Genomic DNA, 19592 nt, shown 5'->3' with positions numbered 1-19592 from the left:
ACAAAATAAACACTTGCTTTTAATGGAAGGAAAAAAAACACCCAAAACAGCATGATACTGGTGCAGTGGCAGGCATATAGACCAAAGGAATCAAATTAAGAGTTCAGAAAGCGACCCTCTCATCTTTGACCAACTAATTTTCTTTTAGGAGGCATCAGGGATTGAACCCAGGACCTTGTACATGGGAAGTGGGCACTCAACCACTAAGCTACCTCCACTCCCCAGCCAAATGATTTTGGCAAGGGTGCTGTATCTATTCAATTGGGAAAGAACAGTCTCTTCAACAAATGGTCTGGCAAAACTGTATGCCATATGGAGAAGAATGAAGGTGGACCCCTATCTCACACTATATGCAAAAATCAACTCAAAATGGACCAAAGACTTAAATATAGGAACCAGAACTATAAAATTCCTTGAAAGAAAAAGGGAAGCATCTTCAGGAGCTTGTATTAGGAATGATGTCTTTGACTTTACACCAAAAGCTAGAGCAACGGAAAAATTATATAGATAAGTAGGACGTAATAAAAATTTAAAAGTTTGTGCACCCTAAAAAATTTAAATCAGGGATCGAACAGATATTTACACACCATTGTTCACAGTGGCATTATTCACAATTTCCCAAAGGTGGAATCAACCCAAGAAAGTGCAGCCTGCCCAGGAATGTTGTCGCACACACGGAGAGCTGATGCAAGAAGAAGATGCAACAAAAAGAAACACAGATTCCTGGTGCCGCTGATAAGGGCAGAAGCGATCTCAGAAGAAGACACAGCGAATGGACACAGAGAGCAGACAACTGGGGGGAGGAGGAAGGGGAGAGAAATAAATAAAAAATAAATCTTAAAAAAAAAAACATAGTCAACACCATTAGTTATTAGGAAACTGGAAATTAAAATCAAGTGAGAAACCACTACATGCCTATATTTGAATGACTAAATACCAACCAACCAGCCAATCAAAACAAAACAAACAAAACAAACCAAACTCAGAATATCAAATCTTGGGGAGGATTTGAAGCAACTGAAATATTCCTATATTGCTGGTGGGATGGAAAATGGTATGGTACAGTCACTTTGGCAAGCAATTTGGCAGTTTTTTTATTAGGCAAACACACTGACCACCAAGGCCCTGCACGTGTATTTACCCTAGAGAAATGAAAAATGTGTTCACATAAATATGTGAATATTTATGGCATCATTAGTGAGAGTCTCCAAAAGTAGGAAAAAAACGCAAATATACTTCTGTTGGGTGAATGGATAAACAGACTATAATACATCCATACAATAGGATAATATTTGGCAATAAAAAGGAACAAACCTTTGATATGTATAATATGGAATATGACTTTCATATATTTTAGGCCAAACTCAAGTTAAATATTGTCTGATTTCTTTTATATGATGTTTTGAAAAAGGCAAAGTATTGGGATGGAAACCAGATCTGTGGTTGCCAGGGGTTAGGGGTAGAGGGAAGAGTTCACCATAAAGAAGCAATACAAAGAAATGGCTGGGGTGGGGGGTGGCGGGTTGCAAGAGAAATGTTCAGTACTCGTTATGGTGGTAGTTATGATTCCATGCATCTGCCCAAATGCAAAAAAACTGTATCTGCCCCTACCCCCCAAGAGTGAATTTTACACTATGTAAATTAAATAAATAAAACAGCCACTATTTCTACCACTGCTATTTTTACTGCCACAGAACAGATAAAAAGACTAGTTTTAAAATATGGTCAATAGACCATACAGGGGAAGCAGACATAGCTCATCTGACAGAGTGTCAGTCTACCGGAGGGTCCAGGGTTTGATCCTCAGGGCCTCCCGACCGGTGTGGTGAGCCGGCGCCCGCGCAGTGCTCCCGCGCAGGGGTGCCCAACATGCAAGGAGTGTGCCCAAGGAGAGCTGCCCCACATGAAATAAGTGCAGCCCGCCCAGTAGCGGTGCCGCACACATGGAGAACTGACGCAGCAAGATGACTCAACAAAAAAAGAGATGCAGTTTCCCAGTGCCGCCTGATAATGCAAGTGGGTGCAGAAAAACACACAGCAAATGGGCACAAAGAGCAGACAACAGAGGGGAAGGAGAGAGAAATAAATAACATAAACCTTTAAAAATCTTAAAAAAAAAAAAGACATACACATCTTATATACTGTACCAGCATAATCCCAACACTCTTAACACAAATACTTTTTATATTGAAATATTTTTCAGCCTTATTCATATACATATTTTGTCTACTTGTGCCTTCCTTCCTTCCTTCCTCCCTCCCTCCTTCCATCCCTCTTTCCGTTTTCTCCCTCCTTTTTTAAATTAAATTTATTATACTCTAAGGGTCTTTTTTCACATTGTCACAGAGTCTTCAAAAGAATGGTTTTTAATTTATAATGTCATTTAATAGATACAACATTATTTACTTAGTCATCATAATTTCAAAATAACATAAAATTAAGGACTAAATTAAATACCTGAGATTCCCTTCATAAATCTGAAAATAATTTCAATGAGTCTTAAAATCAATGATTAGCTACAGATTAAGTCTCGGTCTCTTTGCTGTTAAGATTAGAGGATTAGATTCCTGTGCTGCTGACAACAGAAGTGGACAAAGAAGAAGACACAGCAAATAGACACAGAGAATAGACAACCGGGGTGGGGGGCGAGGAGGGAGAAGGGGAGAGAAATAAATAAATAAATCTTAAAAAAAAAAAAAAAGATTAGAGGATTAGAGGTAAGATTAGAGGTAAAAAGGAGAAATGTACTGAGTACTAAAGTACATTACACATATTTACATATATAATATTCTTACATATATTTTATTTCTTAATTCTTATAACGTCCCTATGAAACACAAATTATACTCTCCATCTCCATACATGAGGAAAAATGACCCTCAGAAGTTAAATAAATTGCCTAAGGTCATACAGCAAAATAGAGAATGATTCTCAGGCCTTTTCTACTATATCATGCTATCACCCAAGAGAAGGAATGATGTGTTCATACTGCATGCTCTTGGCAAGTTTTAAGCATTTACGGTACCAACTAACTGCTGGGGAGCCTAAGGACCAGAGATGGCTATGTTAAACAACAAACTTTAATGAGGATAAAAGTGAGAAAAAGACTCTGAAGCCCTTTTTCCCCAAGAATGAACTCATCTCCTATCACAATGATTATCATTTCTGGCTATTTTTAAAATATGATAGATACCCAAATAATGTTTACTATGTGCCTGTTCTAAACAAATATCAACTCATTTAATCCTCAAAAAAACTCTATGATAAAGTTATTCTCAAGTTGTGGTCTGGCTTTAGAATCCAAAATCTTAATATTACATAATTGCTCATTATTAGGAGAATTTTAGAAAATACAGTTGAGGTGGGTCCCAGGCAGCTGTAGTGTTTTTTAAAGTTCCACTGGGGAATTTGATGCATACCAAAAGGAAAGAATCACTGGTTTGACTTAAAACTTCCAATTCAATAGTAAATTGTAATTCTTCAAATACAAGATGATGCTACTATCATGAGAAGATATATTTGTGGTTCTAATCCCTGAATGATGGAATAGTCTTCTCTCAATTCTTTGTCAGGTTAACTCAAAGGCTGTTCATTCCTCCGGTCTAGGTCTGACATCCTTTATCTGTAGTTACTCCAGGCAGCATTCCCTGACCTCTAAGTTTGAGTTAAGTGACCTGCTTATGTATTCTATAGCATTCTATTAAATTTTCTTCCTGTCTTGGCCTTTATCACAGTCCTGTAACTGTCTCCTAATCTCTTCAGTATACATTTGACTAAACTCCATGAGGGCAGGGAGTATGGATGCTATAGTCACTATTTAATTTCCAATACTTAGCACAATTCCTGGCATCCATAAGACACATAATGAATTCTGAATTTTTGTTAGTAATGAAAGAAATCACAGAACCATATATATTTTCCTGCTAGCTCCATTTATAATCATGAACATGCATTTGTGAAGGAGCTGATGAAGCTAACATAATTAGAGTCATTTAGAAATTAAACCTTTGTGCCTTTGGCCTTATGAGGTATTATAATAATGAAGTCTGGTACCAGTTATACATTATACTGATTAAGAAAATGTTTACCTGGAAGTTTAAGCTTTCGACAGCAAGAATTACAGTGATGTTTTGCTCTGAAGTTTTTTATTGCATCTTCTCCTAGATTTGCTGGGCCAAAAACCATATCACAGGATCTGTAGAATTGATAGTTAAAAAAGAAAAGGCAGTTCATACAAGTAGAACTATAGAATTTAAATTATTAAAATATATCTTAATGAAATTGTTACAAGACTGGCATTACCTTTTTTCTTCTGCTTTTATCACAGATGGGTCAGTCAAATTTTCACCCACACCTTTATATATACAGATAAAAAGGACAATATATAGTTGATATAAACATTGATATCTGCATAATAAAAACAGTCCTGAGAGATTCATCAACCATTATGAAGTTATATTATTAAAAATGTGCAGGCTTTCACTCCTGATATTTTATAACGACTTAAGAAACAAGCACAGCTACTGTGATGTAAATGAGAAGCAAATGTCAGAGCTGGAATGCAGGCATGTAAGTTCCTGTTGATATTCAACTTCTGATGTAATAGGGACATATTTGCAAATCATTATCTTCTTAGTGAAATACCTATACAATCTGCCCCTGTTTTGTCTTAGTCAGCAAAGGACACTTCTGTATACAAAAGCAAAATACATAGCCTTTTAAAAGTGTTTTGGATTTCAAAAAATCACATATGAATAACATATGAATACAAATTCCTGTAAAAGACTTAGATTACATAAAGAATAAGACTGAAAGGGAAACGGACTTTGGCCCAGTGGGGGAAACGGACTTTGGCCCAGTGGTTAGGGCGTCCGTCTACCATATGGGAGGTCCGCGGTTCAAACCCCGGGCCTCCTTGACCCGTGTGGAACTGGCCATGTGCAGCGCTGATGCACGCAAGGAGTGCCGTGCCACGCAAGGGTGTCCCCCGCGTGGGGGAGCCCCACGCGCAAGGAGTGCGCCCGTGAGGAAAAGCCGCCCAGCGTGAAAAGAAAGAGCAGCCTGCCCAGGAATGGCGCCGCCCACACTTCCCGTGCCGCTGACGACAACAGAAGCGGACAAAGAAACAAGACGCAGCAAATAGACACCAAGAACAGACAACCAGGGGAGGGGGGGAAATTAAATAAATAAATGAATCTTTAAAAAAAAAAAAAAAAAAAGACTGAAAATTTTCTTTCACCTCCACATTTCCCCATAGCTATTAGAGGTGTGGATGAAACTTTTAGTCTCTCTCATATATTCATTCATATATATAAATAAATAACACCTCTAGATATTTTGAATAATCATTAAAATTTAACCCATAAAAAAATCAAATAAAATGGTTACAAATTCACATAAGGGAATTTGAGTGGGGGTCGGGGCACATGATTTTTCATCCATAATATTGAGGCAGGCTAGTTAGGGAATAAAAAGATGGAGCTGGAACCCTGCAGAAAAATCACTGCCATTGAACATGTGGCCACAATACTCCACAAGATGGCTGCTGGAAAACCCTTGTGAGAACTCCCATTCAGAAAGAGATTTCCTCCAGAAGCCAGCAGAACCCCCAGATATTATTCTCCAGGGGGCCTTATGATTGGGACCTCCCAGGGGATTGAGGGATAAGATAATGAAAACAGTCAACAGCTGGTACTCCTCCCCTGTCACTAGCAAAGTGGCAGAACAATTAATGGTTTAAAAAGGTAAGTGCTAAAGCAAAACCCCCTGTTCTGGCCATCCCCACCCTCCAACCGGATCAGCACACAAGTAAACCCTATTCTAATCTGCAATAGGAAATTGTAGTCTGTAAAGTGGCCCTGTTTATCACTTTTCAGTCCCTTCCTCGCTACCTGGGACCCTTAATCTGTTATTTTCGCTCATTTCTCTTCTCTCCATTCTTTAATAAATTACTGGCCTAACTAACCTGGCTTGCTCTTGAAAGTCATTTCTTGTGGCTTAGCCAAGAACCTACAGAAAATCCAGCAACTATATTGGCAGACATAAAAAAGATTAAGAATATTCTATAATGGAGAGACTGTAGAGAAATGGGCACCAGTGTATAGTACTGCGAAAATGAATTCCTATAACCTTTTGCAAAAATAACTGGCAGTATCTATTAAATTTAAAATTGCACTAATTTCTTCTTAGTAAGGCAATTTAGGAAACTATGGAGAGAATAGTAACGTTATAAATATGCTTGCTGCAATACCACTGATAGTAGCAAAAAATTAAAAGCAAGGTGAATGTTTATCAACAGGGAATGGAAACCATGCTATACTTCCATACTACAGGCTATCATGCAGTGGTTAAAAGGAATAACTCAGATTTATGAGTAATGACCTGGAAGATGTCCAGGATATATATACTGTTAGCGTTTATATACATATATATATATGTATATATATATGTGTATATATATGTATATATATAGCATGACACCATTTGGGGGGAATCACCAATATAACATAGCACAAAATGATTTTTAAAAAATGAAAATGTCTCCATTTGTTTATATATTTTCACAGAATAGAGAAACAGTAAGGATGGGTAAACTTAAATTGTTCTCTATATTGTTTAATTTGTAGTAATCTCAATGAAAACTGGCTCAATGAACATATTATGTGGAGAACATATTAATTAATTTACTTATTGATTAGAACAGGTCAGACAAAAATCTGTTTTGGCTTTATTTCCCATGCAAGCTTGAAACAAATTAAATGATACTTAAAGAAAAAATATATATATACATATATATTTTTAAGAATATATTTTAATTAAGGTTTTTGTCATAATTGGATAGGCCTAATAATATACATCAGTTTTCACTATGTATACAACTATCATTTATACAAAATGATGAACTCTTATAAAGAAGTTAATTTTATAAAGATTTTCATTCTGTGTAGAATCAATACCACTTGCTTTTTAATAAATCTTTTAAATTTGTATCTGTATACTGAAAGGAATCAGAGTGATTATCATTCTAACAACCATTCTTTATATGTTTGAAATCTGGTCTGTATTAACATTTTAAATTAAGATTGCTCTTTAGGGAGAAAAATTATGGAAGCTTTTTTGTGAAAGCATCCAGGGAGAGTTGGCAACTTGCTCAATTTAACTTTCCTTTGCCCTTGATGTGAAACTGATCACTCTAGGCAAAGCTGCCCAGTCCCAACCACAACTACTTTTTTCCCTCACGCATATGATAGCGTCTGTCTACAAAGACAGTGATAATTTTTTTCTCCCTGCCCACATCCTGCGCCACCCATCAACCACTAGAATCCATTTCCTTTCTCCTTACCTTGACCAGTACAATGTGGCAGAAGAGACCTGGGGCCAACTAATAGTTTCCACTTTATCTCTGCAGGAATCCAACTATTATGTGAGAATTCCAACTACCTGATACTATCATGCTGTAAGAAAGCTAAGGCTTTCTGTGTATCATTCATAATATATGGACAGGTGAGAAACCTACTGTACAATTTCCCCTATTCATTATTTTTATAAATTTACCTTGTAAATCAAGTACCAGTAGCTCCCCTCTTGTATATTCATAAGTCCAGTGGCTAAAGGCTAGCATGATCTCTTCCAGTGTATTAGTTGGAATAATCTCATCTCCATTATTATTGTTGTATTTTCTAAATTCTCCTGTCATACACTCTTCAACAGCAAACCACTGTCCTGCTGAATGGCAATATAGCAGGAAAACTTCAAGGAACCTTATGAGAAATAGTTACAGATATTACTAGAAGTTTTGTTAATAAAATTCTCATTGATCTGTAAAATGGGTAAGCAATTAAATTTTCAGCATCAATCATGAAGGTCAAAAAAGAATGCTGTCCATAGAATACTACAAGATTATAGAAAAATTTACAGATTTACCTTGGAGAATATGGTATGGATTTAGGTTTCATTTGGTTGAAGGCAAATGTGAGCTTTTGTGCTGCTCTCTGTTGCTGAATTTCCTACAAAAGGGGCAATAAAACTGTGTTCAGTATTTAAATTAGATTTTATTGAGTTTATCATACTAGAAGTGAAAATATAAAGTTCAAATTCTGTTTCACTTTTTATATTTCTGGTACTTACTCTGAGACAGAGATGCAGAACTGTATCTTCTTTATAAATACCTGACCATGTGTTAACCACCTCAGGAAGAAAAGATTTGATGATATAAAGATGCCCTGATTTGAGGATATCATGTTCAGACCAGGTACACTGTACTTTGACAGCCCTTCGTAAACCTCCTCCCATCTCCTCTTTACTTAAAAACTCTATTTTGGCACAAAGGCCTAGCTGTGACCAAGAAGACATGCTATTATTCAGTATGTTGGGGGAACTCTCTTCCAAGCGATACACTGTGACAGGCTCACCTGCAACATAAATGGACACATTTTAAACTTAAATTATGCCTCTATAAAAATGACAAATTAGAATAAAAATTGGCAGGTATCCCTGGTTAGGATTAAGTAAGGAATAGAAATTCTAATTTTATAAAAAGTAATCTATGAGCAATGAATGCTAGGAATCTATTTCCTATGAATATATCAAGACTATTTCCATAATATCTCTGAACTGACGTGTATTTAGTAATGATCAGCAATATGCATTTTTAAAATTCTAAATACTTGTCAAGTAAAACTTTCAAAAAGGAGGTTTGAGCTATTTGTTTCACAGACTCTGTGATATTAATTTACCAGCTTTCCTTACTAGACAAAGGATCAAAAGCTTTCCTAAAATAGAATACACCGCTGTTTCTAGATATCCCAAAAATAAAGGAATTCAGTACTTATGATGATTCCTTCTATTTCTGAATATTAGACCCATGTAATATTTAAAACTTCATTATACCGAAGAATTTATAAGAAATTGACACTTCTTATAATGTGATTCCTCTTCTTTCTTTCCCAACCCATATTCTATGCCATAGCTAAAAAAACTAGTAAAGGGTTTATCCCCGCACACCCCCTTTTATTTACCTCTAGGAGGCACAGGTGTGAATGGAATGCTTTGTGATAACCTCATCAAGTTATTTCTTTCCACAGCTGTATAAAAATGCAAGAGAAATAGTGAAACACCCAAAAGTTGAAAATATTACTAAAGTTTGTTTTAAATATTACCGACCTGAATAATAGTAATTTGTATCCATTGCTGGCTTAAATGGAGATGCAAGACCTAAAATGGCAAAAAAAAGAGAAAAAGAAAAAAGAAAGAAAGAAAGAAAAAAAGACATTTGAAAGTACAGTGCACCATAAATTTTGATCAGGCTTTGCCATATAATCGTCTTATTTTCATAATAATCCTTAAAGTAGACTCTCCTCAAAAAAAAAAAAAAAAAAAGGAAAAATAAAATATGGCCATTATGTGCTATATTACTCTGTCATATTAGTGGTCACTGTGCAAACAACTGAAGCACAATGATGTTTCCTGTTCTCCTAACTCCTAAATTGTATTCTTAGCATAGTTCTCCCTAACCCCCAAGTAGGAAAAAAAAAAGAAAACTTTTGTAGTTTCTAACCTTTAAATGCTGGGGCCTGTGGCCATGTAAACATTTTAGCAGGTCCACAGAATTCATTACAGGCCTAGAGTGAGTAGGCCTACCATGGGAAGATGACCTTCTGGAGTGTGAAACACAAAATGGACCTCTGCCCATCACTGAATTATGTTTGGGGACTTTACTTTTAATTGTAGAAAGAAGAAAAAGACAGAAAATAAATCAAACCTGCTATGTGCCAAGTTTCTAGAATACAAATAAATGGAAATTATCATCTGGCAGAAAAAAGCCAGTCAACAGTTTTAACTGTGATAATCACAAATATATATGTGTATACACACAAAAACACAAACATACACACTACAGGACTATAGAGGAGGGGTACCTAATGTCTCCTGATATAAGAGAGGTTGAAGGCTGTCTCAGAGGAAAAGGAGAAAAAGAGTAGTTTGGAAGTTATTGATGTATTTCAGGCAACATTTACTAAGGTATGGAAGTGTTAAAGTGCATGCCACACTTGGAAAACTGCAAGTACTTTAATATGGATAGGACAGGTTTTTTGTTACTTTGTCTTTGAGGTACAGGGGTTCTTGGGACCTTTTATGTGGGAAGCCGGTGCTCAACCACTGAGCTACAGTGGCTCCCCTGAGTTGGTTTTTTCTTTCTTTTTTTTTTTTTCCAGGAGGAACCAGGACCAAATCTGGGACCTCCTGTGTGGGAAGCAGGCACTCAACCACTTGAGTCACATCTGCTTCTAGTGTTTTTAATACAAATAGTACTTTAATATGAAATATACATTATATTCACCTGTGGACCTTTTTGAACATGTTACACCCTAAAATTTTCTAATTCTGTAGGTATGTATCATCATACAATTCAGATAGCCAAGGTTAAAAATTAGTGAGCAAGAGTATAAGCAAATTATTAGAAGGTGGGACTCCAGAAAAAAGGAACAACAAATTGTTAAGAGCCTAACATTTCATGCTAAGAAAGGAAACTGGATTTTATCCAATAGCAATGGGAAAATGTAAAGCAGAAGAATGACATGATCAAATATGTTAGGAATATGATGGTGGTAGAATATTAGACTTAGAAGTAAAACTTAAGGAAGATAGCCCAAACTGGCACAACCACTCTGAAAACCAACTTGGCAGTAACTACTAAAGATGAACACATGCAAATCCTGCAATCCAGCAATTCCATTTCTAAGTATATACCCAAGAGAAAATAAATACATATGTTTATCAAATAACATGTACAAGAATGTCCATAACAAGACTATTAGGAATAGCCAGTCACTGGCAGCTACTGAAATGTCTATCAAATACTGGAATACATAAATAATATATTATTTCACTCATATAAGGTATAAAAACAAGCACTAGTCTACTGTGTTAGGGGCAGTTTATAACAAGAAGGGTACAGAAAGGAGCTGGGATATTGGTAATACTGTCATTTTATGATCTTGGCTCTGGGTATATATGTTCACTTTGTGAGAATTCACTGAGGTATAGGCTCATGAGTTAGACAATTCTCTGCATGTATGTTATGTATTTCAATAAAAAGGATAAAAAATATTTGAACTAAAAGCAGCAGTGGATGTACAGTGAAGGATAGGATTTTAGAGATATTTAAGAGGAAAATGCAACAGGACTTATATGAAAAGGCAAGGTGTTCAACTCTCAGGTTTTACCTAGCTACCTGAAAAGAGTGTCATTCACTAAAACAGGGAACATAACAGAAGCAGCAGACTGGAACTGTGGATAAAAAGGAGGGTGACAAAAAGATCATCATTCACATGAGTTCATGTGTTCATGAAACCTCTAATTAAAGAGAAACCATCTGAGGGGAAGAACTTTCCATTATTGTGGCCTTTTTAAACATTATTTCTAAAATCTCCTACATAGAAGAATGTGATAGTATTTGCTATCATAGCTCATTTATAATTTTCAATTTTTCATGTTAAATCTACCGCAAGGACTCACCATTTAAGGTTCCTTCTTCAGATGGCCTAAAAAATCATCAAAAAATAAAATTAAGTTGTGCCACAATTTTAGTTTTGGCTATTAATCAACCATAATTCTGATTTTAGGACATTATGAAGACTACCTAATGTAACATTATTAAAGGAATTCTGAGATTCACCCGTGTTTGAATATTGCCATTTCCCTTAAGCCAGACCCAAGTCCTTACACAGAATATTGATACCCATATATATATATATATCTAATCAACAACTTCTATCTCTAAGATACACCTACAGAAATACCTTTAGCACTTTGGTGACAAACTGAAGACTCAATGCTAATAGAGTAAAATGTTCCATGACTACTTTATTTATGGAGATCCCTTCCATACTATAATGATGTCTTAAAATGACTACTGTAACAGAATTGATGGATATGAATTGAGAGAATAGCAAATAGACCTCATTTTGGAAAATGCAATTTCCAATGTTAAAAAAAAGTTTTCTCAAAGCTTCTATACTATACCAGTGTAGAAATGGGTATAATGGAGGGGAGAATGGAATGGTAATCAAGAAAAATGTGTTAGAGGCTTAGATCTCCCATTATATAGCTATGTGGCCTTGCTCAGGGCTCTTAAGAGGTCTGGAGCGGAGGATTTTTTTTTCCTTCTTTATTTTCTTTTAAATGTTACATTTAAAAATATGAGGTCCCCATATACCCCCACCCCACCCACCCCACCCCTCTCACATCAACCTCTTCCATCATTGCAGCACATCCACCGGAGCAGAGGACTTTTAAAGTTCCTTTCCTTCTTTTACATTCTATCTGACTCCAGCTGTTCTCAATGATTTTCAATATCAGGAACATTTTCTTAGAGGAAATGTTTTTTTTACACTAGTACAATTCTTTGCCTACTGCTGATAAACCACTCTTTTCTCAGAATCCAAAAAGTGTTGTACAGTCCCACCTTTCTGGTACTTCCATGGGTCAGCATTTGCTGCAGAATGTTCCTTTGTTAGACATCTGAATTAACATCAACTTCAAATACCTATTCTTTATTTACATTCTTCATTAGGTTAGATAAGATATTATAATCTTAAGTAGTCTGACTACAGGTAAGTCTTCCAAATGCCATTAAGGACCAGTATATCCAAATAATTTGAACTGCTTATTCCACGTGGCACCTGGCATGAAATTATTTTCTTCTGTGTAAATTCACATCCATTTCTGATATACGAAAGGGGAGAAACTGTGAAATATATAATAATTTAATAGTTTCTTTCATGTAGTCCACATCAGAGATTAATTCAACTATGGTTCCAGGGTTAAGTAAGTGTCAAAACTAGGAGACTCTTTTTTGAGGTGTCAGGGATTGAACGTGGACCTCATATGTGGGATGCTGGTGCTCATCCACTGAGCCCCTAAGTCGGCTTTTCTGTTTGTTGGCTTGTGTTTGTTTTTAGGAGGTACTGGGACGGGAACCAGAATCTCCCATTGTGGAAATCACATCTGCTCCCTGACATTTTTTTTTAAAATGTCCTTCAGCATCCTAAAATACTAACTCCCTGGTTGGAAAGACAGAATCTTGGATTCTTCTTTATACCGTGTCTAATCTGACATTAAATGTTTTTACTTTCCAGGAACAATTTACCTGCCAGAATTGCCTTTTGTTTCTACTTTTGATCCTGAATTACAACATTAGCTTTCTAGTGGATCTCCCTGGATGTAGACCTTCTAATGTATACGGCGTATCAATTCTCTAAGCATCAAAGTGCCTTCCAAAAGCAGGTGGAAGATTTGTTAATTAGAATGGTGAGCAAGGAAATTAAGAGTGAAACTAAAGTCTCAAAAAGGTCTTTGAACAAATTGTTCTTGAATAAAGTAAATTGAAAACAGGAATAAATAATAAAACCATATTGCAGAAATACAAGGAAGATTTTAACAGCTATAATTATATGGTTATAATATAATATAGATATAGAAAATAAATATTATTTAAATATTAACTCATAATAAATTATTTCCCCCAATTTCTTCTATGTAAAGACAGGAGATGCTGGATAATTATCACCCAAGAAAAGCGAACAAAATGGTTAAAACAGTCAATTTTATGTTATATGTTACCACACACACACATACACAGATAAAGGAGCAGTAAAAAGATGACACAGAAAGCAAAAACCAAAAAACAACAACAAAAAACTTTCAAAAACTATGACACTTTTGAGGTTAACAAGAAAAGCTTACTTACATTTGTCTGCTTGATGGTCTATCTTGTAACCAATCCTTTAGTCAAAAACAAACAAACAAAAACTTGAAGAAAAAAATCTCTAGATTGTTTCATCTTATTTTGTTTCCTGTATGTTTTAAGAAATGAAGGGCTGAAAAACTAATATGAAATCTGTATCACATAATTGAACTAATACAATAGCCTTTTTAGTCATGTGTCAGCACTTAAAAAATTTTAACTATTCTTATGACAATTTCATTCTCTTGAAAAAGACACTTGTTGCTACGATTCTAAAAATACATGTCCCTTTACTAAAAGAAAAACAAATCCAAGTGTAAAAATTAAAATCATTCAGATAGTCACAAATAGTTTGGCATATTTATCGTGCAGCCTTTTTTTTGCTTGTGTGCAGGTATGGATGCTTTTTATTCCATAGTTTCATCATGTTTCTAAGTAGGGATTTATTTTACTTCTGTTTAGAACTCATGCTTCTAAATTTGAATTTTTACATATTTCATCAATTTGGAAAATTTAAGTCATTTGTAATCTCTTTAATTCTTTCTACCCTCTCAAGGCCAATTAGCACTTTCCATCTACTTAGAGTTCTGTGTTTCATTCTGGTGCAGTTTACTAATTCTCTCTTCAACTGTGCTGAAGTCTAATTTATTATTTATTTAAAAAGATTTATTTCTCTCCCCCTCAGCCGCCCCCCCCCCCACCAGTCGTTGTTTTGCACTGGCTGTCTGCTCTGTGTTCTTCTGTGTCTGCCTGTCTTCTCTCTCTCTCTCTCTCTCTCTTTTTAAAGATTTATTTCTCTCCCCTTCCCCTGCCCCAGTTGTCTGTTCTCTGTGTTCATTCCCTGCATGTTCTTTTGTCCACTTCTGTTGTTGTCAGCAGCACGGGAATCTGTGTCTCTTTTTGTTGCGTCATCTTGCTATGTCAGCTCTCCATGTGTGTGGCGCCATTCCTGGGCAGGTTGTACTTTCTTTTGTGCTGGGCGGCTCTCCTTATGGGGCACACTCCTTGCATGTGGGACTCCCTTACGCAGGGGACACCCCTGTGTGGCATGGCACTCCTTGCGCATGCGGCAGCACTGTGCATGGGCCAGCTCCACATGGGTCAAGGAGGCCCGGGGTTTGAACAGTGGACCTCCCATGTGGTAGACGGACTCCCTATCCATTGCGCTGAGTCCACTTCCCTGCCTGTCTTCTCATTAGGTGGCACCGGGAACTGATCCTGGGAACCTGGGACCTTCTAGAGTGGGAGAGAGTTGGCCAATCTCTTGCACCACCTCAGCTCCCTGGTCTGCTGCATTTCTTACTGTTTCTCCTCTGTGTCTCTTTTTGTTGCATCATCTTGCTATGCTAGCTCTCCACATGGGTCAGCACTCCTGTGTGGGCCAACATTCCGACAGGCCAGCACTCCATGTGGGCGAGCTTGCCTTTCGAAACCAGGAGGCCCCAGGAATTGAATCCTGGACCTCCCAGAAGGTAGATGGGAGCCCAATCGCTTAAACCACATCCGTTTCCACTGATCTATTATTTAAATCCCACTAAATTTTTATTTTTGTGTGTCTAGATATTTTAAGTTTCCAGGCTTTCCGAATATTATCTTTTCCTTTTCTCGTGTTTCAAATTCTTTTATGTCACTTTAACCATACTTATTTTATAATCTGTGAACAATAATTTTACTTTCTTATTAAAGGTTTAATTCTCTTTGTGTAAAGTGATTCCAAGTTTTGTAATTTGATATTGGAAGATCATCTTCAATGGGGCTTTATCTGCGGCAATATTGTGCAGCGTAGGTTCAGGGTAGGTCCCTCCACAAAGTATATTTAACTGTGAAACTCTATATTCACTAACCTTCTTTACCCATTGAAATAGGTATTTTCTAACATGATTTTTAACAACATTAATCTATCTCTTTACAGGAGAAAAGACTATTTTGAATATAAGTTAATATTTCTTGATGATTCAGGATCACAATTATGGACACTAGTTTATAACTGATTCTAAGTGATCATTTTTTCTGCTTTTTCCATAACTACTTGCCTTGGTTGCCAATGTGTGCTTTTAAGGGGTGTTTGTAAAACAAAAATTAACTCAGTTGGCTGGAAACAAGCTCACGTAATTCGTTTGAATTCAAACAAAAAGAGATTCCTATCTCTCTTAAGATTTAATTATTTACTTTATTATTTTTAATCCCCATCGCCCCCAGATGGTTCTCTCATCTGTCTGCTCACTGTTTGCTCGCCTTCTTCAGGAGGCAATGGGAACAGAACCTAGGACCTCCCACGTGGGAGGCGAGTGCCCAACAGGCTAAGCCATATCCACTCCCTGCAGGCTGCGGTGTCTGCTGGCTTGTGGCATCTAGCTCATTGCAGTGGGTGCAGCATCTGCTCAACTTCTTTAGGAGGCCCTGAGACCTGAACCCAGGACCTCCCATGTGGTAGGCAGGCACCCAATTGGTTGGGCCGCATTTGCTTCCCTCCTGCCTCTTTATGCGCAATTTTTTCTTTAAAAATTCCTGACTATTCATCACAATAATTACTACTATGCACTGAAGTCAGTTTCTAAAGATAAATTTTTTTCTGAAAGCTTAACATAATCTTAAATAAATTACCACCACCTTTTAGCTCTTCTCTAATAAAAATTTACTTTAAAAGGTGCATTTAATTGAAATGTACAAACCGGTAATAAAGCTGCTTTGGAATCCACTTCATGAGTTTCTTCTGTAGATGGCCTTCTACTACTGATTTCTACAATAAGGAGAAAAAAGGTTACACGGCTAATTTTTTTTAATACTAAATAACCAAACACAAAATGTTTCCAAGCATAGTACTACCTTTAAAACAACTTGCCTCTCCCTGGATGTTATGGGTAAACAGTATCCCCCCACAAAAAAAAAAGAAATAATGTTGTCCTAATCTCTGGTACCTCAGAATATATTATTTGGAAATAACGTATTTTCAGAGGAATGAGTTAAAATGATATCATACTGGCATAGGGTTGGCCCATAATCCAATAGGACTGGAGTCCTTATAAAAAGGGAAGAGATATAGGGGAGGATGTCATGGATTTCTGCAAGCCACCACTTTAAGGAGGCATGGAACAGATTCTTCCCTACAGGCTTCAGAGAAAGCAAGCACCACCTTGATTTTGGACTTCTAACTTCTACAACTGTGAGACCACAAATTCCTGTTTTAAGCCAAATGCTTTGTGGTACTTTGTTATAGGAGCCTTGAAAAACTAAGACACCAGCACTGCTGAATGTAATACCCATGGAGTCTCTTACAGGACCATTATATAATTCTGTTTATTTTTGTGAAAAGGCAGTAAGACTGAGAAGGAAGTGAAAAGTTTCTCTCATTCCTATTCCTGTATCACACTTATTAGGGGCAGTCAAGGTAATTAGTTTCTACTGTATCCTTCCAGAGATATTTCATGTACAAAGAAAACAGAAGCAAGTGTGTGTATTCCTTTTTTTTTTTTTTGAAACATAAACGACAGCATACTATATAGTATTATGTATCCTGTTAGGATTTTTTTTTAACTTTAAGCTTGGAGACCTTTCCATGTCAGTTCACAGAAGACTTAATTCTTTTTTGATGCTACACTGAATTATATTATGGCTATACGGTAATTTATCTAAATTCCTATTGACGGGCATTTGGTCTGTTTCCAATCTCTTGCTATAATAAACAATGTTGCAATGAATAATCTTGTACATACATCATTTTCCACAAATGGCAAAAAAGAATTGTCTGTTTTCCCCCAGCCCAAGATTAAGATGCCACACCTCTGTCAAATCTTGTTTATTTTAAATGAACTTGCAAATAAAGCCTGCCTATTTCCAAGGGGAAAAAAATTCAGTATGCTAAAAATTAATTTAAAGAGAACTTACAAATTTATGGCATAATAAAGGAAAAATGTCAGAATGGATAGTGAAGCAAAATCTCAGATCTAAAGTTGCAATCCATATGTACAGGGCAAAAAGAACAAATTAAGGTATATAAGAAGGCTCTGAGCAAAACTTCTTCAAGATTCTAAGACTGACAGAATACATGATTTATCTGAATGTACTAAAGAAACTTAGCCAAATAGCAGAAAATCTAGTGTTGACCTAACCAAAATTATGATGAATCTATATTGGTAGAAAAGGGCAAAGTGTGTTTGTGCTTTCTGGGAACAGAGAACAGGAAAGAGCTCAATCTTTGCTTTCTTTAGTGGGAAGTTAATAGATACTACCTAAAACTGACAAATGAAGATGTAGCAGTATATGTATATTACTTTAGAAATAACATTCATGCTATATGAAAAAGTTTATTTCTTTCACCTCTCTCTACATTTCTTTTTTCTTGCCTTATTGCTCTTGATAGAATGTTAAATAGAATTGATAACAGCCAGAATCCTGGTCTTGTTGCCCATCTTGGGCTTTCACTATTACGAGGTATGTTGTTTGTGATAACTTTTTGTATCCTTATCAGATAAAGGAATCTCCATTTAACTGATACTTTGTTAAGAGTCTGAATGAGTAGATATGAATTTTATCAAATTCTTTTTAAAACAACTACTGAAATGATCATATGATTTTTTTCTTTTAATCTGTTACTTTCATCAACTACAGTAATACTAACACTGCTTTTTTGAATGTTAAGCCAACTTTCAACCCTGGAATAACTCCAAGGTAGTCATCATATGGCTGAATTCAATATATTGAAGAGTGAAAGAGAGATGATGGTGAGGGGAACAAAGTAGTACTGATTTTCTTAAAGTACCTTTATAATTATGCAACTTTTCAATTATGTGTCTATATAAGTGACTGATAAAAAAAAGCAAAATATGGAAATATCCTCAAGATGCACTGTTAGAAAAAATAAAGGTGCAAAACAACACGTATGGTATGCTACCTTTAGTGTAAAAGATGAAAGATAGAAAAGACTATATAGTAATATATGATTGTATATGCAAAATGTAGCTCTGAAAGGGCAAACAAAAATAATAGAAGTTACATGTAGGGTTAGAGGGATGGGAAATAAACAGGTAAGGATAGAATGAGAGAGAGATGTTTTAAACTCTATATAAATTTTGAACTGAATAAATATTATTTGTTAAAAGTTAAGCTATAAAAATATGTTGAATAAATGATTACGGAATAAAACACTAAAGATTCTTTTGTAAAAGCTAAAATCAACAGATCTGTAAAAAACAAGTCTTCAATACTTTATCTTAATGGAGCAAACAACTTGTAAAGAAAAAAAAAAATATATATATATATATTTGGATGCTATGACTGAGTGTCAATTATTTAAGATTAGATTAGCAATGACAGACCAGAATCTTCATCTTCTGACTCCTGGACTTTGCTCAGGCATTTGAAACTTAAAGCTCAAATGAGTATGTTTGCTAAATAATTCATGTAGTCAAAACACTTACCTTGTTCTGAATGAAGAGGAATGGAAGTTTTGTAACACTCAGTAAATCCAGCATGAGAATTCACTTCTTTCAAAGTGTTTTCAGGAGGATTATCACTCTGCATTATCACACATACACATAATTTTAAAACAATTCAACTGAATTTTCAATCACTGTGCTAAGTAGCGATATAAAAAGGTCCCTTGGTCATTTACTTCAGTATTGCTTTATTCTACCTGGATACCAAGGAACATATTACAGATTATGGTTATTCTCTTCAATGACAATCTCAAAAACTCCATCAAAACACCCTACTAAAAGCAGCAACAATCTTACACTAACACTATCTGTGTATTCCTTTCCAGGTTTGGTTTTTGACATAGTAGTAATAGTAAAAACACACACATACACAGCAATTTGGGGGTTGGTTGGGGGGGGGTCTTAGTAGC

The 19592-nt window shown here is 35.9% G+C and overlaps 1 protein-coding gene across 1 annotated transcript in view; it reads right to left on the bottom strand.

Annotated features, from left to right (window-relative positions):
• The window catches only part of TRPM7 (transient receptor potential cation channel subfamily M member 7), a 160359-nt gene that overhangs the window by 10802 nt on the left and 129965 nt on the right, over nucleotides 1-19592 (bottom strand). Inside the window, exons 29-39 of the mRNA XM_058294201.2 lie at nucleotides 19165-19261; nucleotides 16420-16487; nucleotides 13751-13785; nucleotides 11518-11543; nucleotides 9163-9213; nucleotides 9018-9083; nucleotides 8128-8411; nucleotides 7924-8006; nucleotides 7555-7760; nucleotides 4303-4354; nucleotides 4089-4195 (exon numbers count right to left, since the gene is read on the bottom strand). Of these exons, the coding sequence (XP_058150184.1) occupies nucleotides 4089-4195; nucleotides 4303-4354; nucleotides 7555-7760; nucleotides 7924-8006; nucleotides 8128-8411; nucleotides 9018-9083; nucleotides 9163-9213; nucleotides 11518-11543; nucleotides 13751-13785; nucleotides 16420-16487; nucleotides 19165-19261 (1075 nt within the window). The remainder of the gene's footprint in view (nucleotides 1-4088; nucleotides 4196-4302; nucleotides 4355-7554; nucleotides 7761-7923; nucleotides 8007-8127; nucleotides 8412-9017; nucleotides 9084-9162; nucleotides 9214-11517; nucleotides 11544-13750; nucleotides 13786-16419; nucleotides 16488-19164; nucleotides 19262-19592) is intronic.

This window comes from Dasypus novemcinctus, chromosome 3 (assembly GCF_030445035.2).
Source record: "Dasypus novemcinctus isolate mDasNov1 chromosome 3, mDasNov1.1.hap2, whole genome shotgun sequence".
Lineage (NCBI taxonomy): Eukaryota > Metazoa > Chordata > Mammalia > Cingulata > Dasypodidae > Dasypus > Dasypus novemcinctus.
Note: the sequence above shows the minus strand (reverse complement) of the source record. Positions and strands in the feature narration are given on the sequence as shown.